The sequence below is a fragment of the Prunus avium genome, chromosome 5 (assembly GCF_965620075.1).
Source record: "Prunus avium chromosome 5, drPruAviu1.hap1.1, whole genome shotgun sequence".
In the NCBI taxonomy this organism is placed as follows: Eukaryota; Viridiplantae; Streptophyta; class Magnoliopsida; order Rosales; family Rosaceae; genus Prunus; species Prunus avium.
Genome location: NC_142288.1, coordinates 26,219,297 through 26,240,394, shown reverse-complemented (window position 1 = coordinate 26,240,394; position 21,098 = coordinate 26,219,297). Strand labels below are relative to the sequence as shown.

General features: G+C 38.5%; 3 protein-coding genes and 2 pseudogenes across 7 annotated transcripts; 1 reads left to right on the top strand and 4 right to left on the bottom strand.

The window, feature by feature from the left end:
• Positions 1–900: 900 nt before the first annotated feature.
• LOC110745891 (uncharacterized) lies at positions 901–3,162 on the top strand (annotated as a pseudogene). Its single transcript, XR_015835970.1, has 2 exons — positions 901–1,893; positions 2,928–3,162. The product of XR_015835970.1 is annotated as an uncharacterized LOC110745891 (transcript).
• A 122-nt stretch (positions 3,163–3,284) lies between these two features.
• Positions 3,285–6,603, bottom strand: LOC110745890 (AP-1 complex subunit mu-2). Its single transcript, XM_021946046.2, has 11 exons — positions 6,251–6,603; positions 5,911–6,057; positions 5,713–5,775; positions 5,449–5,625; positions 5,261–5,364; positions 4,758–4,865; positions 4,574–4,670; positions 4,329–4,426; positions 4,035–4,176; positions 3,826–3,948; positions 3,285–3,730 (listed from the first exon to the last, which is right to left on the bottom strand). The coding sequence occupies exons 1-11, from the start codon at positions 6,377–6,379 to the stop codon at positions 3,632–3,634; spliced, it is 1,287 nt and encodes a 428-aa protein (XP_021801738.1). The 5' UTR covers positions 6,380–6,603; the 3' UTR covers positions 3,285–3,631.
• Positions 6,604–6,832: 229 nt separating this feature from the next.
• On the bottom strand, positions 6,833–10,008 carry LOC110745902 (lysM domain receptor-like kinase 3). Of its 2 annotated transcripts, none has more exons than XM_088253550.1 (10): positions 9,259–10,008; positions 8,963–9,160; positions 8,723–8,856; positions 8,526–8,615; positions 8,331–8,436; positions 8,062–8,213; positions 7,866–7,963; positions 7,598–7,736; positions 7,408–7,506; positions 6,833–7,316 (listed from the first exon to the last, which is right to left on the bottom strand). In XM_088253550.1, the coding sequence occupies exons 1-10, from the start codon at positions 9,962–9,964 to the stop codon at positions 7,149–7,151; spliced, it is 1,890 nt and encodes a 629-aa protein (XP_088109676.1). In that variant the 5' UTR covers positions 9,965–10,008; the 3' UTR covers positions 6,833–7,148. The 2 variants fall into 2 exon arrangements, with proteins under 2 accessions (XP_088109676.1, XP_088109677.1); XM_088253551.1 differs by having other exon boundaries at positions 7,159–7,326.
• A 650-nt stretch (positions 10,009–10,658) lies between these two features.
• On the bottom strand, positions 10,659–11,694 carry LOC110745906 (uncharacterized; annotated as a pseudogene).
• Positions 11,695–16,998: 5,304 nt separating this feature from the next.
• On the bottom strand, positions 16,999–19,378 carry LOB (Lateral organ boundaries (LOB) domain family protein). 3 transcript variants are annotated; one of them, XM_021946025.2, is made up of 2 exons: positions 18,990–19,378; positions 16,999–17,921 (listed from the first exon to the last, which is right to left on the bottom strand). In XM_021946025.2, exon 2 carries the CDS (start codon positions 17,907–17,909, stop codon positions 17,301–17,303), a length of 609 nt encoding a protein of 202 aa, XP_021801717.1. In that variant the 5' UTR covers positions 17,910–17,921; positions 18,990–19,378; the 3' UTR covers positions 16,999–17,300. The 3 variants fall into 3 exon arrangements, with proteins under 3 accessions (XP_021801717.1, XP_021801715.1, XP_021801714.1); XM_021946023.2 differs by having other exon boundaries at positions 16,999–17,934; positions 19,039–19,378; XM_021946022.2 differs by having other exon boundaries at positions 19,039–19,376.
• Positions 19,379–21,098: the final 1,720 nt, after the last annotated feature.

Genomic DNA, 21,098 nt, shown 5'->3' with positions numbered 1-21,098 from the left:
ATCGATTACTCCTGAAATTAGGAAGAGTAAACGTTACAGAAATTAAAAGCTAATTGAAACGGCTTATGAAACATGTATTTCTTTTCATGCCATTTCATGTGACTGAATATTCTAGCTAATTTAAGAAATGGATAAATAGATAATAATAATTAAATTAAAGTTGAGCGATAAAACCAATAAGGAGATTGAAATTTGTTAACGAAAGAAATATCCTAATTTTATGAAAATATACCAAGAAAATGCATGTATTAATTACAAATTTGAAAGATAATTGAATAGTAGATGACACAAGTGTTATGGTTTTATGGAATTTATGCCATTGAAACTTATAAATATAATTATTTACAGAAAAAACAATAGTAAGAAACTTGGATGGTAAAGTTAGATCATAAAACGTATAACATAGTTAAAGTTTGACGAAGATGAGAGGCTAAAGTAGAGCGACAAATTTGATGGTCGAATCAAAGTTTGTTCAACTACAGACAAATCGTTCACCAGTCTTCATTTGAAATTGCATAAATCACAGATATATAGACAATTCGTTCATCAGTTACCCCTAAAATTACAGAGATCACACAGTAAAAGTTAATTTATAGAAATGAGCTAATCGAAACGGCTTATGAAACGTATGTCATTTTGTGGGGCTTAATATTGTAGATAATTTCAAAGAGTGATAAATAGCAAAAGAAAAACCGGACTTGTTTATATACCATTTTAGCCATAAAACTCATGTAGAAAAACGGCTTTTCACTTGTTTCACGTTATATTCCCAAATCATCCCCCAAACTCATATTGGGCCCACAAAGCGTCATCTAGCCCAAATCATTCTCGAGCCCAATATAATATACGCACATCTATTTAGTTTTAGTTTTATTTTTTATATATTTTTATTTTTATGTGAAAAAATAGAACAGAGTTTACACAATCCCGAATTTGATTTGCGTCAATCCAAAACCCTAGGGTTTTCCATCGTCTCTTCTTCAGTGTCCAAAAACCCCCAAGCCTTGGGCGCGGAGGACTGCAGAGCCCATCACAATGTCGATGTCGAAGAGCTCCAAGATGCTGCAATTCATAAACTACCGAATGCGAGTGACGATCCAAGACGGTCGGCAGCTCGTCGGCAAGTTCATGGCCTTCGATCGCCACATGAACCTCGTCCTCGGCGACTGCGAGGAGTTTCGCAAGCTCCCGCCATTGAAGGGCAAGAAGAGCAACGAGGAACGCGACGACCGTCGAACCCTAGGCCTCGTCCTCCTCCGCGGCGAAGAGGTGATCTCCATGACCGTCGAGGGCCCACCTCCTCAGGAAGAGTCACGTGCCAAGGCCGCCAGCGCCGCCGCTTTGGCTGGCCCCGGTTTGGGCCGGGCCGCCGGTCGAGGTATCCCCACTGCTCCACTGGCCCAGGCACAGCCCGGTCTCTCCGGCCCGGTTCGAGGCGTGGGTGGGCCTGCCCCCGGCATGATGCAGCCGCAGATTTCACGCCCTCCTGTTCCGAACCTCTCTGCGCCGCCTATGTCGTACCCGGCTGCTCCGGTGATTCGTCCGCCTGGGCAGATGCCTGGATATCCCGGTCAGGGCCCACCACAGATGGCGCGGGGTCCACCGCCTGGTGTGCCGCCTCCACAGTTTCCGAGGCCTGGTGGCCCACCTCCGCAATTCCAGGGCCCACCTCAGATGCAGTTTGGGCAGAGGCCAATGGGTCCTCCGCCGCCTGGGCAGATGATGAGGGGCCCACCTCCTCCGCCTCGACCCGGCATGCCTGGTCCACCGCATCGTCCTGGGATGCCTCCTCCACCTGGTGGTCAAGTTCCTGTGTTTGGACCCCCTCGTCCTGGAATGCCACCTCCACCCAACCCTCAGAACCAGCAACAAAATCAGCAGCAGCAGTGATTGGTATGTTTTTCTTTACCGTATTTGTTTGAGTAAATTCTGAATGCTTTGCCTAGTCATATGTTTGCGGCAATGGTGCTTATAATTCAATGGTGTTTTGCCATTTCTCTAATTGAAATAGAATCTGTATATCCTTGGTTTTGTTGGAGATCTCTTCCTCTACAACCCCAATCATTAAAACTTAAAATTTTAAACCAAAAGCTCGTTGTAGATATGCAGGAAGGTATCTTGTATGAAAACCTCCTTCTTTACCATGTTTCTAACATTATTGAGTGAAACTGGTAGATTTTATTGTTTTTCAATGTTCTGATGGTTGACACTGAAATGGCGCTTTTGGCAAGAACTATATCATAAAGGGGTTGACAAGTGAACAATATCTGAACTTCAATTTTTTTGGTTTACTGAAAAAATTATCCTATCTGAGTTCAATGTTAGACCAGCAGTTCTATATTTAGTTTAAGGCTGCTTGATAAGTGATGTTTCCGAGGTTTTTGATTGAAATATTTGGGCTAACTTTTTCAGTAGGACTAATCATATTTGGGGTATGTCTATTAGTCTTCCATCTCGGTAGTGTGTCACAAGCCTTCCCATAGGCAGCCTTATGAATTCTTTCTATGATGAAGCTATACAATTCCAAAATTATGTCATTATCGAATTGCAGTTGCATCAGTCATTCAAACACAACAATTTTGGGATTCGCTTCGTTAGTCATTTAATCTTTGGGTTCTTGGAAAATTCTTGTTAAGCTTTATGGTTACATAGGAGTTGGAAGTTGGGGCGTTTTGCTTGTTTAGCTCTACAGTTTTTCCCGACATTTTATTTCTCAATCCAATTGGAAAAATTGATTGACATATATGCTTGTATTACTATCGATCTTGTTGTAAGATTATCTCGCAGTTTCTAGTATCAACTTTAAAGAATTTAAGTTGTTATCACTTCGATTCACCAAAATTACACCTTTTCTTTTTGCATTTTGATTGGTCATTCTCTTCTTCCTTGGAAGCTAACCTAATATTTTTCTTTCTATTTTTGAGCAGGCATGTCACAGGGTGTGCTCTTAATGTTTTCTTAGGGCTGGTGGTTGCATAGAGTATCAGTTTTCTGAACGGGTTTGAGCCTGCGCGAGATTTCCTCTTGTACCTTGGGAGTTCTGTAGCTGTTACTGTTATGATGTGCTAAAGCATTGACCTGGATATTTGTACAATCTGACTGCTACAATTCTATCAATTCGGTTTTGTCAATTACTAATTTACTATTGAAATTTGAAACGCAGACTCTCTCACTCAACTTAAAAACTTGGCTTATAAACTACGATGCACGTTTGTGCGATGGTGAAATTTCAGCAAATGCATATCCAACAGTACTAGTCATACGAAGATGCATACAGCTTCACATGAAAGTAAATAAAAAGATTTTCATTTATAATTAGAAAAGTGTTTATCATGTATAATTCAAGCATGACAACAATAAAGTACTGAGCCATACACTTGGTATTCACCATTACCTATAACCTACTTTCACAAACCAAGTTTGGGCCTGAAATAAAATCTCCTGCTGTTGATTATAACCAAAAAGAAAAAGTAAAACACACACAAAAATTGATTGAATAAACTTGTGTGGCAGCCATTGCAAAAGATCCCTGGAGACGAGTTTACTCGTAATGGCAGCAGTATAGAAAGAAAATTCCCCGAGCATGTATTCTATTTACTTGATTGAAAGCTGCAAGACATGTGAGTTGCCTTTACATTAGTCTCAGTTCATATTCGCCCGCCATTGTTATGTATCTCACCCATGGAAGAGCCTGGTATCCACTTTTCTCAATGATTTTTAGGTATCGGACCTACAAAATCCAAATACCCGATAGCCACATTAGTTTGAAGTTGAACCAATCACAGCATGAGCCCAATTGAGAAAATAATGATGCATGTAGCGTACCTGAATCCCGGAGACGGTAAAATACGGGATTTCAAACTTCACACGAATTGGAGCTTTTCTTTCAGGAACTGCTTCTTCAGAAGTTATACTAGGAAGCCTAAACTCAGCCCTCAACATGTACTCCTGTGCAATTTAATACAAGGTCAAAAATATCTTTGCGAGGTCTTTGCAATTGATAATATACTTAATGGCAAGAGAAAACTTCCTACCTTATTACCAGGAAAAGATTTAATTTTCCAGACTAAAGCATCACTCTCTGGAGCATATGCAGCAGATCCCATTGATGTCCGGACATTAGGATTTGTAGCATCGGCAGGCACAGGCAAATGAATTTCGACATTTGTAGCCGTGCTGTACCAAGTAACCGGAGCTTACAGTAAGAAATTCTGATAATGGAACTCACGAGTGACAAGTTGTAAACTGTTGCAGTAGGCAACTGTTGCAAGCTCTAGAAATCATTAAACTGACTTTTTACACTACAGAACATGCATCACTGCTATTACCTGCGCTCCTTATACTGGCTCCTTGCTTTTACCGTGATTTCAATACGACTTCTAGAATGCTTTTCAACCTGTGCTTCCACCCAGATAAGAGGCTTTACCTGAAACGATTGAGAAGACAAATTTAAATGCGAATCAAGGTTGGAGCTCACTTATGCTTCCGTTGGTTACCAAAGAATAAACAAAACAAGAATATATAAACATGGGTGACATAAGTAACTATTTACGGTGCATAAAACAAAATGAACCTGAGTACTGAGTCTGTATGTCATCAGATCAAATGCTCCATCAGGGGGTATGAAGGATATAGTTCGGTCATTCTCGAATCGAGCCAAACGTACACACCTACAGGGTGGGGAAAAATTAAAGTAAATCAAAAGGGTTATTAGCATATGAAGCATAGATTTGAATTAGCTATATGAGGCAACATACTGATGGAACTTGATATCATCCAGATCAATGGCTTTCCCTTTTGTCGTTCGACCTTGCGCCTCCAGCAGCACTCGATCATTCAGTCCAAGCTTACACTCGGGCATACCACTACAACAAATGAAGCAAGTTTACCAGGCCAGTGTCTAACATGAAGTTACTTATATCAATAAAAGAGTAAACTTCAAACCATCCAAGGGTGAAATCCAATTATATTTACAAATTTTAGGATACTCTTAATTTGTATTCATTTTCCAAAGCTCAAGTTATCATCACTAAAGCCTTATAATCAGGTGGGATGTAGGTTGATCAGTGTCAGGTGTGACTAACTCAAAGATGAACATGCTAATAATCATGCCGGAGTTGAATTTTCAAAATCCTAATCATTAACCGGCCAAACAAATTTTAATTTGGCGGGTAGTTTGGCTTCGTAACAAATGCAGTTGCTACTTTCTAAATTTTTTTTTGCCATAATACTAAACTAAAGAAGAAGAGAAGTTATGCACCTCAAATACGTTCTCATCTTTAGGGCCCCCACAACATCTGACCGTATTATTTGTCCATTGCTGTTGACAAGTATATTGACACTTTCCACCACATCCAAAAAGACCTGATATAAAATGAACAGAGTCAATAATGGTTCACACGTAGTTTAATTCATCCCCGATTAAACATGAAGACAGGATCAACCTACTTCATTCTTCTTGTATCGTATCCCTTCGCTGCGCCAAGACACTGCATTCGTGACAGCCATGGGAGGACGCTGTGTCACCTCCATCCTGTAGGCATCAGTCTTGATGAACTCACTAAGAATCTTTGCTTCAGTGAATTGCGGAAAACCAAAGTCCATAATTTCATCGAGTAACTCGTACTGCCGAAATCACAAAGCATTGTCAGTACAACCCCATCAAAACTTGGTTTCTAGTTCTATCTACAAAGGACCTTACAAGTCAATTACCACTACGACAAAGTTGTCTCTTAGTGATTCCTCTTCTAGCTCTTCAAAATAGTGCTTAAATACCTGAACACATAAACAAAACGTATTGAAATGTATGAAAACCTCACATGAGTAACAATGGATGATGAATGGCAATGCCATTATGCCATTTAAGACAAATACAAGTGGAAAAAATGGCCAGAGTTGATGAGTTCGTACATCAATTACACGATGCAGAAAGAGCAGCAAGCTAGCAGCATTGCAGTTCTGCCTCGAGGCAATCATCAAGTAGACATTGTTGTGCTGTATGAACATGTAGCTGACTCCATTGTCGTAAACCACTGGATCTTGGGAGTAAGGATCGACCTGAAGAAGAAGATCAAATTCCCACAAATGCAAAGCTTAAATTTTACCCAGAAATTTCCAAACTTGATCGTTCTCATTGAGAAATTGATGCAAGCTTCATTGTGATCAAAGCTGAATATATATATATATATTATCATATACTTTACGGTCTTCCTGTTGAGGCTGGCAAGCAAAAATTAGAAAGAAAGATTACCTCTTTTTCAATGAACTTGGTGAAGAAGCGCTCGGCCTGAGCAGCAGAGACATCGCCACGGTAGTCGCGCCAAATCAACACTCGCCCTTTGATGTCTAACAAAAAGAGCGCCGAGGCGGCGCCGGCCATCGGGATTGAAGATCGATAGATGTGGATCCGACCCAGCAGTCACCTCCCCACAAAGATCAAACCTTTTTCTCGCTCTGCTTTTGAATTTTATGTCATACTTTTATATCTTAAACCATATGAAATGGGCAAAAATGTTCAGGCAAATTTGTGCTGTTTTTGATGATGATGAAATTCAATGAATTGGAGGTGAAATTGATTTTGTCCTGGAGGAGGCAAGTGTCGTCAAATAATGGGTTGCTAAACTTGCCCAGTACTCATATTTTAGATTTCAGTCCTGTTAAACGACCACGTTTAGAGCCCAATAAAACTTGGGTTGGTTTCTCTTACCCAATTTAGCATTTTATGGGCTCCTTTAAGTGGGGCTTATATAGAACTTGTGAAATTCTGCGCATTTTTTATTTTTATAAGAATAAGTAACACCATTATAAAAAATAAATAAAAAGCCATGTCTATTGTTTAAATTATAACTGAAGTGGTTTGGAGTAATTGCTCCCCGAGACAAGGTTCTGAATTCGAGTCCTAACATTCATATTGTGTGTGTGAATTTAGTATATTATCGCTCATCTCAATAAAGGTTAGCATTTGAGTGGGTGGCAATAACACACCACTCTCTAACAAAAATTCTCTATGCTTGTTGGCGAATGTACATTTCTCGTTTTTTGACCCAAAAAAAAAGATAATTGCATACATCAGTACAAAGATATTGGGGATATTGAGCATGAGGGATTTTCACACATCTTGTTTGTTCTTCAATTTTTTTTCTTCTTTTTTATCTTCCACTCATAATTAACCCACTGAAGACTTGGCTCTTCCCTCCAAGTGATGCTTCCCATTCTATTGAGCACACCAATATTTGGGAGAGCGTTTGGACAATGTCTCTCATCTCTGGTCTATCTACTGGATCTTCACTCAAACACCGCCTTGCTATTTCTGCCATCTGCCAAGTGCTAAATAATTATTAACCATATATCATAATAATACTAATATACATAATGCCATGCCAAAACTAAAATTTGAGTTGAGCAAACCTTGTACACTTCTTCGATAGGGTAGCTTCCTTTCATGTTACCATCTACTTTAGCTTCCAATGCAGCTTCTGGATCTTTTTCTTGGAACACTGCATATAGCTGTATAACAACAATTCAGAGAAATAATGTTGCTTACTTTAGTCGCTTGCAACATAGCCAGGTTTGTTATTTAATTGAGAATTGGACTTACAACTGAGCTGAGTGACTTCATTCTTTTTGGTTCTCTGTTGTCACGAACAATCGCACGCTGACCGGTTATTAGCTCTGCTACCACCACTCCGAATGCATAAACATCAGTTTTCGATGTCATTTGTAGCTCACGAACAGATCTTGCAGAAGAAAACAAAAAGTAGTGGATTATGGTAAGTTCATAAGCTTAATCAAAACTAATCCAACTTTTATGTTGCTTGACAAGTACTCAAGAAAACTAATAATGCAATGCATAATGTTTTACTTACTCTGGAGGAATGTAACCGGGTGTTCCAACCACGCGTGTCGCTACCATATCTTCTTCACTTGACCGTTCTACTAACCTTGCTAGGCCAAAATCTGCAACCTGTGTGTGTAAACAGCAATCACCTAAGAAATATGAATGGTTTATTTGATTGACCACAGCAAAAATGCAAAATATGCATTGCAATTGTGAAAGTGTACCTTTGCTCTGAGTCCTTGATCAAGTAGAATGTTACTGGTTTTTATATCCCGGTGCACATAGCGCACCTTCGTGTGGTCATGAATGTATTCAATTCCTCTTGCTGTATCCAGTGCTATTTGTGCTCTGGCTGTCCATGAAAGAGGTTGGTTTCCTGCAGGCAACCACTAGTGTGTGAGAACCTAAAAGAAAAACAAACAAACCCAATTGTCTAAATGTTCAAATAAAGAGGGATGTGGATGTGGTATCCATGGCATGAGGAGGTACGTACCTCTCAGCAATGGGTCATGAAGATGGTCATTGAGGGAGCCATTCTGTAGAAACTCATAAACCAAACATAGATGGTCACTTCCACTAGCATATCCCAGCAGCTCCACCTGAGGATAAGAGTTGGTCACATACTTTTTCTTTTTATAAGATTTGGTCATTGAGAGTGATGCATTCTTGTAAACTTTTTTCTTCTTACCACATTGTTGTGATGTATCTTGCATAAAACCTTGAGCTCAGCAAAGAACTCCTTTGTTCTGCTAGATCTCATCTTCTTAATTGCAACTTCCTGCTTTTCAAAGAAGGCATCCATGGTTCTAGATTAAATTAAATATAAACCTTTTTGGGTATTTTATTGACATAAAAAAAATGAAAGGATGGTTTTGTGTATGATACCAGTTCTCCTAATATTCCGAAGTAAACGCTGCCATATCCACCCTCCCCAATCTTCCTGGTTTCATCAAAGTTACTTGTAGCCATTTCGATTTGCTCCATGCTATATATAACTGGTCTTTCATTCTCAAAATTTTCTGCATCAAGCAGAGTTGCATCACATTTCTGAGATGGTAAGGATTTCTAGAAACTGATATAAGCGCATTGAAATGGTTTAAGATCAAAGTTGAGATTTTATCTGACCTTCCATTTGCTTTTTGAAGAACTGTTGCTTCAGTGAGAAACCTTTCTTGGCACTTGGGTTTACAACAGATTTTTGATCTTCTTCTCTGTTCTTTCCTTTTCTGTATCTGATGAGAAGGAATATGATGAATGCGGCCACAAATAGAAAACCAACGGCTGACACTATGCCTATAATTGTAGGCAAACTGAGTCTCTTTCCTGGTTTGAACAAGAAATTTGGTTAGCTATATACTGCTTCAACTTCAGAAAATTTGCATTGATGATTTGAATTGCAAATAGTACAATAAAATCTCTACCTTTCCTTTTTGGTTGAAGTCCATTCAGCTCCATTGGCACAAACAAAACCCAACCAACATCTATAAAATTTGGGGTTTGAGTGAAGTTTATGTTCAGATTCTGAATTTCACTCTCATATGCAGATAGAAGTTGTTCAATTCCTATCAAAGTGTCATGGTCTTGAACTGTGTATGTCACAACCTCCTGTGAAGATTTCTCCACACACCCACAAACAAGGTGCATGGTTGTCATATTGCCAACACCAGCAAATGGCTTCTCCTCTGCTCCAACTATCATTGCCTGCCCACTGTAAAACTCACTAACAACATTCTCAAGGGTGTCTCCTTGTTTAACCAGGTAACTGGTGTCATAGAGGTAAGTTTTGGTGCCTTTGATGTCTTTGCAAGTGCAAGGCACGGATACAAGATAGTCTTGTTGGTGTTGGGTGCCATGAACAATAGGCTTGATGCTGGATGAATTGACAGAGTAAAAGGTGGCTATTTCCTCTATTTGATGGCCTTTTGAGATGTGATATAGGTAGGAATTGCAGCTCTGGATTTGATCAGAATCAGAGCAAGCAAAAGGGTACAGACGGGTTGAGTTTATGCCAACACTGTCTGAGAGAACATGAGTGGAGGAGACAGTGGTGAAGAGAACCAAGAAGAGGAGATGGTGTTTTTGGTTTAAACAAGCCATTTCCACGGTGAAATGATGATCATTTGGCATAGGAAATAAGATGGGCGAGAATGGCTTCTGCTTTTGGCATTATGTGTTTGTCGGTTTTGCTTTTGAAAAAATTGAAAAACAGAAATCATAATGTTGTTGGATTTTTGTAATTGGGCAAGAGGGGTCAAAGATTATAATGACATTATGGATCCAAGTGTATTTAAGTTAGGATTGGCAATGTCTTGTTGTCTGTTCGATATGTACATGTAGCTAAATTTTATTCACAAAAATATAACAGATATATGAAATCTGCAAGTAGTTGAAGAGTGAGAAAGTCTGAACACATGAGGTTTGTATAATCCGTTTTTAAAAACCGAAGGGTCATTATTCTTTGTGCTTTGTTTAATCCGTCTGAAAAGAACGAAACTGGCTGGTCCCAGATGGAGTTTTATTGGCGGATCATGTGCTGGCTCTCTTATGATTGTGAACATCCGTTGTCTCTTTCATTTTCTCTCCTTGTTTAGCCTCAAATTTCTTAATTTTGTGAGGGGTTGATGTTGAAACCTGATGATGAAGACTGAAGCTGCCTCTGTTGTGTTGTGTTTCTTAACCTAAACTATGAGTTACAAGGTCTTTATCTTAAGTCGGGGGGAAATTGAACGAAGACCTCAAATGCATTGCTAAATGCCAAAATTTGTGTGAATTTTTGGAAATTGAAAGGAAAAAGAAAAAGAAAAAAAAACAAACACAGAACAAAAAAAAATAGCACAACATTTTATTACATCATATACAAACGTAGAACTACCATTGACCAAACAGTAACATCTACTTTTTCTTTTGCTCAAAACGTTTATAAAGGTAACACAGAAGAAAGCAGAGAGAGAAACAAAGAGACCCCGAGAGAGAGAGAGAGACATTACTAGCCACCAAGGCCTACATATCATATATATCTATGAACCAGTTCATCTTCATGTCTTAACAGTAACACCAACACCAACACCTTAACGTCCCCTGCCACCTGCTTTGGTCTTACCACCCTCTTGGTCCCTACCAGCTTCCAGTGTCCTACCAGCATCCTGGGCCTTATCTTGGATATCTTTCCCCATTTCTCTAGTCTTCTGGCCCACCTGACCTCCAGTCTCCTGCAACAAGTGGCCCACCTGGCCTCCGCTCTCCTGCATCTTTTGGCCCAAATAGTCCGCCATCTCCTGCACCTTGAGGCCCAAATACCCCGTTGTCTCCTGCACCTTCTTGCCTATCTGCTCCGGCAGCCGACTCCGACTCAGAAAATGGGCCAACCAAGAGAAAGACGAGAGGGCCGTGATCCCAAAAGCCCCCGAGGTTAAGATCCCGACCACGGACAGGCCTATGACCAAAGCAGCCGGGACCAAAATGGGGCTGAAGATAACAAAAAGCGGGGTAGAAACAGCGAGCCCAAGGATCGTCCCAGCGAGCGTGAGCCCAGCAAGGAAGAGCAGAGTGCCGCCGATTGGAACAAGAGCGAGCATTGCTACAATATGCTTGGCAGAGGGACCATTTTGAGGAAGGAAGCCTTTTGGTTGCTGTTGGTCGTCGTACTGGAAACCTTGGTGCTGCTGTTGTTGGTCGTACTGGGGCTGAGTCTGGTAGCCTTGTTGTGGGCGGGGGTGTTGCTCAGCCATTGATGAAGAGGTTAATAGGGTTTTGCTTGGTTTGGTTTGATCGGTGAGGTTGAGGATGTGTGTGTGTGTGTGTGTGTGTGTGTGAGAGAGAGAGAGAGAGAGAGAGAGAGAGAGAGAGAGAGAGAGAGTTGGGGGAGAGAGGGGAAGAGGAGGGGGTGAGGGGTTTAAAGGAGAGGGTGGAGGGGACAAGTGGAGGGACGGGGACACTTGTTGGATGCATGGAGAGTGAGGGTTTGCGTGAGTGTTCAAGTGTTATCATCAAATTTGTGTTGGTTTTTGTGTCTTATTTTGGATTTGTGAACTGGGGATGGATTGTTTGGTGCAAATGCAAATGGCAGTGTGCGTTTCAGAATTTGCGTGTTCGTTTTTTGTTTTTCTGCTTAATCGGTGTGAAAATATTGCAATGAATATCCAGTATGATAAACCGACAAAAGAAAACAATGGTGAAGCCTAGTAACCAAGGTACAACGTTGTCATATTATATAACGTTTTATTAATTTATTCAGTAAACAATTTCATAAAAAGAATGGCATGAAGGCTTCATCCCGTTTGCAAACTCGATCGAGCCATTGTTATGACAGAGTTATTTGTGTTCATCATATAACCACTAGACCCAGAAGGCTCGCCGACTGAAAAACATGTATTATTTGGATCGCTTCCTTCCTAAAGCTTAGCCAGCCCATTATAGTAAAGGATTGACTGAGCCTATGTTTGGCAATATGCAAGCCCAACTTCAGCTGAAACCCAAACAGATATGGATTGAGCCTATGTTTTGCTTTTCTTTTCATATATGATGGAATGAACTATTATGTTCTCCTGACGATCACTCATTTTGTCAGTGGGTTTTAGTTTAATTGGTTGAGTTCTTTCACCTTCGGCCATGTGAGTAGATGTTCGAAAGTTCAAGACACTCAATGAATATTTCTGTAAGTCCCTCTACCTCAATCGCTTGTACTAAAAATCGATCACTTCCTTTTACTTCAAATCAATGTATAGCTGAGTAGGTGTTGGTAAGGATATTGTGTGTACATTTGGAAAACTTGTAGCACAAGGGGTATCTTCAGATTCTTGAAAATCTACACAAAATCTTTGCTTGAAGGAACCCAAATGGGTAAGTAACCAAAATCCTAACATAGTAAAGAACTCAAATTCTAACTAAGTAAGGACTCACCAACACGAACCACTATAGTGAAAATTGAACATTGTATTTGTCGTCATGCTTTTAACCCATTGAAATTTGAAGCTATAAATTCTCTATGCATTGAATATTATTAGAACCGTGCAACTTGATAGGCTCATCTCATTTCCCTCAAGTCAAAAATTGGGCCATATATATATTCGAAAGCAACACTTTGTGCACATATGGTTTAGAGATCGTATTCCTAATTCCCCCTCAAATAATAATATGTGAAAGGGGTCAGCACTACACAATATGTTATACTTTGGAAAAACGAAATATACTTATTCTTCTCAAAGTTTATATCGGCTAGGATTCTTGTGTAATATATACCTTGGTATAAGATATACAATTTGACTTGACAAATGATTGCTTAAAGGCAGAATGTAATTCTTTAACCCATAATCTTTTGTTTGTTTATAATCGCTGTAATGGCCACCATCATGGCTACCATCATTGGTAATCTGAAACAAGAACCACTTTTCATCATATAATATAAATATATCAAGGCCAAGCATTGTGGGGAATAATATAAAGATGTCGATCTAATTTATATACATATACGTTATTCAGTGGTTGTTAGCCACATACCACACCTTTTTTAGAATTCGTGCACGTGCCGTACGTCAAGTGATGACATATATTTATTCGCTCATTCGAATATCGGATGCTATTGTAAATAGAGAAGAAAGTATGGAGGGATAATATAACATACATCACGTTCGTAGGATAATAACGCCTCTGCATAGGAGAAAGTTAGCAACTTACTTTGATACTACTAATTATACATAGCCAATCTTAAAATTAGTGTTTCGTTAGATTCAGATCATGATGCACTAGCGGCGCTAAATCTGCCGAATGCATTATCATTGCCAATCAATTTGTGATATATATTCCATGTTCTTTGGATCTGACGTTTTCTCTTTCTCTAATTTTTATTTTTGGGTTTCTTTTTGTAATTTAAAACCATTTGATGCAGCCCCTGTCAGATATGTTGCGTTATCTTCAAAAGCAAAATTGGATATGGTTCTGACAGAAGCATTCAATAATTGCATTAGTGGAGAATTTAGAGAAAGCGATTCAACCAAGTTTGAATTTTGCTCATAAAAGTCTGCATAATTAGGTAAGACCATACAAGTTAATTTATTGTTTGGGGTCGAATGCTTTACTGAAAAGGGGATGAAAGGGAAGGAATGCAAATACAGTGGCATTGGGAAACAAAGAGAGATTTGTTTTCAGCTTCCACCATTTTCATAGACAGCCTGGTACACTGTTCTAGCTCAGATGATTGAGTGTTTATCAACTCCATGGGCCACTCTTTTTTAGATGTCCAAAACTATTCGACATCAAGTTTTTATAACAACTGCAATAGGGTACGTTGCACAAGTTGTAGCTGGAGTTTCTTTTGGGTGGTAATTTATACTGCTTACTTCCTTTCTATAAATAACAGTTTGACACGGTTGGACCGAGAAATAGGAGATAAAGAATGAAAACTTACCATTTTTGTGTAGAGGTCCAATACTTTTGTGTAGAATGTACAAGTTCAATTAATTCTCAGTAAATAAAATGTTTAATAATAAGAATTAATAGTTCATATATATTGATCAAAAGGTAATAACATTTTGTTTTGGAACCCTAGAAATATATATTATTGACAAACATTCAAGAAAGACGACCTTGGGTAAAACACTTGCAACTTGCTAAAAGATATATATGTACATATATGTTGTGTGTATATATATATATATATATATATATATATATATATATATATATAGCACTGTACTTTGGTAAGCCCCATGAATGAATTTAAGGTGGGAACATAAAGACTTTGAGGTGGGGGCAGAAAATAGGAGCCCCACGTCATGTTGTCTTTCTTGTCCTTTGAAATAGTAATAAACCTCTCCTGCCATATTTCACCAGCTCCAATTGCTTCTTTTCCACGTCTTTGCAGAGAAGAAGATTGATGGGTTGATGGATTCTGAATGAATAATTATTGCAAACCAAAACAAAAATAAACAAGAAAAACAACAACTGCAGAAAGCCATACTTGTTCCCCACCACAGCAGAGGCCCCCCTCAACCCACAGTTGACACAGTATCATACTTTTCCCTACACATATATATTTAACATTTGGAAGAGTATTTAAAAGGATAAAGATTGATTGACATTGAATATATCAATTGCTAGAACCTAGTATGTATTTGATTTAAGAGATATTGTAATATCATGATAGTGCGTTATAAGCGTTATAATATAAGTGGATTGATAATACTCATGTAGTGCCCGTGTACATATGTTAATATATATTAACATTTCTTGTAACGTAGATTTAACTGATTTGGTATCTGCATCAAGTAAAGTTGAAAATATAAGTTTTTTTGTTGTTGTTGGGTGGAGTGGGGAAGACTATAAGATATGATGTGGAATTGAGATGAGAAGATTGGATTTGGTTCCCCCCATCTTTCCAAGGAAGAAAAAGGTGAGGCTTTTGGGCTTTTTGCGATCTCGAGGAGGGTTTGGCTGAGAGGAGAGGAGAGGAGAGGACAGGAGAGGAGGCAACGATAGTAATAATTGGAGGACAATGGACTTGACTCTCACTAGAACCACTGCCTGACCCAGATCCAGATACGATTCTTTCAGACTCTGTACATATGTGTGTGTGTGAATTGTGTGTATGAGAGAGAAATAGAAGACAGGTTTAACTTTTATTGATTTGTATGAGTGTAATATCTTTCTGTGTGAGAGAGAGAAGAGAGAGAGAGGACTGACAAAAGTGAAGAGAGAAACAGAAAAGATGGTGTGCGTGTTTTTGAATGATGAAAGTTTGGTGCCGCTACAGTTCACGAAAAAAGAAGGAAAAAAACATATCAATGGAATGAATAGAATTAGACAGGGAAGTCGAAGAATATAAGGAAATTCAAATCAAGGTCACCCTCTCTCTCCCTCAGACACAATCTCACACAATGTTTTGTCTAATCTCAAACGCTTAATCTGCACAAGTTCAAGTCACCCCTTCTGACCTTGGGAAGCATATTACTGAAACCCTAACCCTAATTGCTTTGCTGGGTTTCATTACTTGTCTGGAATTAACCCTAATTACACATTTTTATAGCGTAACCTGACCTGAGCATCATAAAAAAGTTATATATTTATATCCAAGGTTTCACTGTGTTGTCCGGTAAGTTTTGGGTGCAGTACAAATACTTGGCTGTAGCTGGAGATGGAGCAACTACAGTTCTTTATGTATCGGATCCAATGAGGAAGGGACTGTAGATTGTACTGTTTCAGATATCTCTGTAACTATACTCCCACAAACATACATACATATATATATATATGAAATAATATTTATTAGGAGAAACAGATTCACACAATCAAGTACATGATAAACACTAGAATTCAAACAAGTTAGAATATATGCACGCACAAAAGGTTGAAACACGCACTGTTTCTCCTTCTACATACCTCTTCTTCTTTTTTTTCTTTTTCTTTTTTAAATTTTAAATATATTTATTTGAATGGGTTATTAATTTTTTGTTTTTCCAATATAAAGTAAAAAGGCTAATTGATGTTTAAGAGAAGTTTGAAGCTAGCTTCGCCACAGATACCATTAATGAAACTTGTAATCAAAAGATGAATAGGAGCATGATTAGCTAGCTAGGTTAACTTATTTTTATTTTATTTTATTAATTAATATTGCAAACCAGCGGCTATCAATGAGCTTCTGGAATTATTTAAATTGAATATATATATGTAAAGTGGTCCTCATCACAACATGCAATTAAAGCAGCAGAAGCAAAGGGTGAGAATATATAGGGTGAAAAGAGGACTAAGCCCCTATATATACTTAGCCACACCACAAAGAAAAAGAATCATCTTTAGTGTTTATGATCAAGTAATATTGTATGTTTTTATATAATTAAGATACAGATAAAGAATGTCAACTTCCGCATGGCGCATGCGCATGCCTTCATATATACTTCATATGTACAGTTGCATTATGACAAAATATTAAGAGAGATCTACTCCATCTCGATATGAGGAAAGGAAAGCCTTATTTAGGAGAAACACTTGCATGAAACAAGAATAACACTATTTTGCAATCCTCGACTAATAACGCTATGATACAAGTGATAATTTTCCACGTAACATAACGTTATTGGCCGAAAATAGTAAAATAGTGTTATTCCCGTTGCAACCTCTGCTTATTTAGGTTAACATAATTTAGGTATATTCATACATATAGCTAGCAATGAACCCACCAAATTATATACTTGGAAACAATGAGATTGCTAAAGCCATCTGGCTATATATAGACATATAAATACAGCTCGCACGAAATTATATAAAGAAGAGTAGTGTAACTACTACACGTGAGGCTAGAGACCCTGCTGACTGAGTACTTCTACAACTTAATAAGCATATATATATAACACCACATGACTTGCCTGACACCACCAATAGAGTGCTATCAGAAACCAAACCCTAGCTAAATTGGGTTTTATTTACCTTTGTCAATTATTGTGATGAGCTAGCTAGGGTCTCAAATCTCACTTCACATTCTGCCATCTCCTTCTCCTCCTCCTCCTCCTTCGTTAATGTCCCCGGACCGGTTATGAATATCATTCCATGGAAGATAGGGAACTGAGAAAGCTCCTCCAGTAGTACTAGTATTGTTTATTTGTTGGTAAAACTGGTGATGAGGATGATGATCAAACGACCTTCTCCGAGGAGCCATATTCGGCTGAATCACAGAATTTAGCCCTGTTGGTAAAGAAACAGGCGGAGGCAACACCGTTGCTGTTGTGATTTCGTTGCAGGCATAGCGGATGAGGTCAGCATTGGCAGAGTCCAGCTCCTTCTGGAGCCTCTGGACCTGCCTTTGGAGGAAAGAAATGGCTCCAACACACCCATACACCGGGTCCCTGACGCGTGCCTCCGCCTCATAGGCCAGGGAGTTCACGGCGTCCTCGCGCTGATGAGGCAGAAGCTCGTTGAGAAGCTTGGTCACATTGCTGGCCCCAAAGATCTTGTGCACATTGGCGAATTTCTGGGGCTCCTCCGGCGGGAAGTAAGGTGCGAAAATGCAGCCCGGCATGCATTTTCTCCTCAAAAACTTGCAGGCAGCGCAGGGAGAGTTATAGGAGGAGCTGGAAGATGCCATTTTGATTTTTCACTGCACACCAAAGCTAATCACTGAACAATTTAACACACTAGCACCACATCAAACATTTTTTGTAAGTCAATCCTTAATTTGTGTGTATTATAAAAATAGTGTACAATATATTTTACTGAAAATTTTCTTTTCTTTTCTTTTTTGAACATGTTGTCCAGAAAACTAGACTGCAAACAAAATTTAGTTGCAATTTTTTTCTTAGTTTGCAACTCTCTTTGTGTGTGTGTGTGTGTGTGTGTATTGTTGAAGGTATCAAGATAATTTTGATTAGTGCAGGAAGATCAGAACCACACACACACATATACTTAGCTACTGGAGTTTAATCAGACACTAATTTGGAAAAAAAATTACCACCACCCTCGTCACTGTACTCTCTCTCTCTCTCTCTCTCTCTCTCACACACACACACACACACACATATGTATGTATAAAACTCATAATTAACTCATGCATATCATGCTAGCTCTTGAATCTAAAAATTCTTCTCTTGATTGTTTTCTGGCTCTCATCATCTTGTCCTTTTCCATCTTTTTATATACAAAAGAAATTTAAATGAATTCTCACATGTGATGCTCTCATCACAGCTGCTATGCCTCGATCGCTCTCCCCTGCAGGGCCATCTGCATGTTTCCTTAATTTTGGTTTCCAATTTTGTCTTTTCTAATTATATAATTTTTCCACTCTATCTCTCTCTCTCTCTCTCTCTCTCTCTCTCTCTCTCTCTCCTCCCACAGCATCCCCAGCCACTTTGAAGAATTGATGCGTGAGCAAAATTATAGCAATTTTATGTATAAAAAGGTCATCATAGGCATCATATATACATCCTTCTCAAATAAATCAGTTAAACTTGGATCTGACTAGCTAGTGCAAGTCACCCATTATAGGTGTGTTTACACTATAAAGGTCCAAGAACATGGAAATTAAAGTCTAAGTCAAGCTAAGCTCAAGGATCTTGTTATATATCTTTTTCAGCCTTGTGCCCCTCCTCAAAAGAAAAAAGAAAGCAGCAGAGAGAATGGAATTAAGGAATAATTAACATAGAAAGGACAAGCTACATCACATGTTTACCTGGGATCTATGTCTCTCTGATGAAAGCTATGAAAAAAGGGAATTTTACCTTTTTCCCTTTGTGGAGGAGCTCTTGCGAGAAATTAAGAGCTGTAGCCTGTAGTTGTTCTTTGTTCCTTCCAAGATATATATAGATATATATATATCTATTAGCTAGCCTCTTGGCCAGTTCGCTAGCCTTAGCCAATTGAAGGAGTAACACAGATTTGTCTCTGGAAGGGAGATATGATGATCTCTCTCAAAGTGGAAACCCTAATTGGAGGGAGGAGGGAGAGAGAGAAGAGAGAAGTAGCTATATAGCAGCTGAAAGTTCTGTGACAAAAGGTTATGGTAGAGAGTAAGTGGCAAAGAGTAGAGTATTTAGTGGATGGGAGAAAGAATGAAGGCAAAAGACAAAGTAATAAATGGGAGAGGTACACTAAAAAGAATGACTATGACTCTGCATCTAACAATAATATCAAGGACGTGACCATGTCTCCCTTTTTTCATTCCACCCCCATCTTTTTTATCTCATGCATATTCAGGTAACATCTACATATATAGCTACACATTCAAAATTAAACATTGATGAATTATTTAATAAAGATACACTAAAATAGACCTTCTTGCTGCAACATGCATTTTCTCAAACTAATTAAGGAGGTATATTAGCAGACAGAGCTTAGCCAAATTAGCTAGAGCGGTTGTGCTCCCTACCATGCACCTGAGTTTGAATCCCTCCCTCCCCATGGTTTAGATTAAATTAAAGTAGAACATCGTTTGTATAAATAAAAAGGAGGTACATTCAATCTGAAATTATAATATCCCTAATCCTCACTCCACATTGAATTTCATAAACTAAAACGAAATGTAGTGTATGTGGGCAATTAAAAGAAGCCAAAGCAAGGTAACAAATAAAAATTCTTCATCAATCTCTCTTGATCTTCAAAATATCATCTGCTGATACTTAATTTGGAGATTAATTTTGGCTTAAAAGGGCATATATAGTCCACTACTGCAACTTGCGTTTTTGTTTGAAAATCCGATGTACCGAGCATCACAAAGCAAACAGTACAATAATGGAGCCCGACAAAATGGTTTTTACTCGCACTGCAATTTGTAAATATTGGTTGAATATCACATCTCCCACAATCCTATCAGAGTCATATCACAGCTGCCTCTCCATGATAATTCGATGCTTCAGTTGAGTTACTGTTATCAACTCACCAGAAAAAAGGAAGAAGAAGAAGAAGATCTATGAAACTAGGGTATTTTTTATATTCTCTATACCTTACTTGCTGCTCCTTTTGGCTGAAAGTGGATGAATGGCCTTACTTGTTTCAAATTCCTGTCGCATGAGATAGAACATATTTCATCAATTTCTTCTGCATGCTGAATTTTTTATTTATTTGATATGAACAAAAAGAAAAGGAAAACAGAAAAACAAAAAACTTGTCAACACCCAATGGACTAATTAGCGCCCTGTAATTTGATCTGGTACAGTCGACTCCATCACCACGCATGTCATGACTGATGATCATGAGTTAATGATATACAGCTCTAAGTGAAATAGGCTGGTCCAAGGTTTGCAGGGTTGCTTTCAGCCAATAGATCCTTCCAGATTTTTGTGACAAATGGACTTGACAACATGATTGTGACCAGCACAACCCAATTTGCTAATTAATCCGTAGGCTATATGTATACATATATCTATAATGCATGTATAGTTCAGCAATTAAGATCATTAAGAAATTAATGGTTCAAACTCTTACTAAATAAAAACATATTTGAAATACTTAAGCAATTACCATAAAAAGGAGGTATGCTATAAAGAAAACCTACATGTATAGCCTCCCCAAGTTGGCGGGGCCTTGAGAGTGAAATGTTTTCTTGGACTATTTTGTTGTTAGTCCCAATCCCTCCCAACCATTCCTCCTTGTAAGATAAGGTTCCAATTAATTTCCCGTTTCTGGTTATATATACATACAAATTTCCATATTCTTTTTTTCTTTTCAATTAATAAGCTCGTTTACGACTGCTTCTTTAGAAAACACTTCCGCTCATAAGTGCTTCTAGTAAAAGCACTTTTATTATAAATTTAGATGTTGAAATTTTCATAAGAAATCCAAG

Bases quoted from the DNA above. Each gene is read 5' to 3' on its own strand.
- LOC110745890 (XM_021946046.2), bottom strand. From the start codon at position 6,379: ATGGCCGGCGCCGCCTCGGCGCTCTTTTTGTTAGACATCAAAGGGCGA. The intron at 6,058-6,250 runs GTAATCTTTCTT...CTTCTTCTTCAG, and splicing joins CCAAGTTCATTGAAAAAGAG to GTCGATCCTTACTCCCAAGA. The intron at 4,671-4,757 runs GTATGTTGCCTC...CCCACCCTGTAG, and splicing joins GATGATATCAAGTTCCATCA to GTGTGTACGTTTGGCTCGAT.
- LOC110745902 (XM_088253550.1), bottom strand. From the start codon at position 9,964: ATGCCAAATGATCATCATTTCACCGTGGAAATGGCTTGTTTAAACCAA. The intron at 8,616-8,722 runs GTATCATACACA...TTTGAAAAGCAG, and splicing joins TCGGAATATTAGGAGAACTG to GAAGTTGCAATTAAGAAGAT. The intron at 7,317-7,407 runs GTTTGCTCAACT...AGCACTTGGCAG, and splicing joins CTATCGAAGAAGTGTACAAG to ATGGCAGAAATAGCAAGGCG.
- LOB (XM_021946025.2), bottom strand. From the start codon at position 17,909: ATGGCATCTTCCAGCTCCTCCTATAACTCTCCCTGCGCTGCCTGCAAG.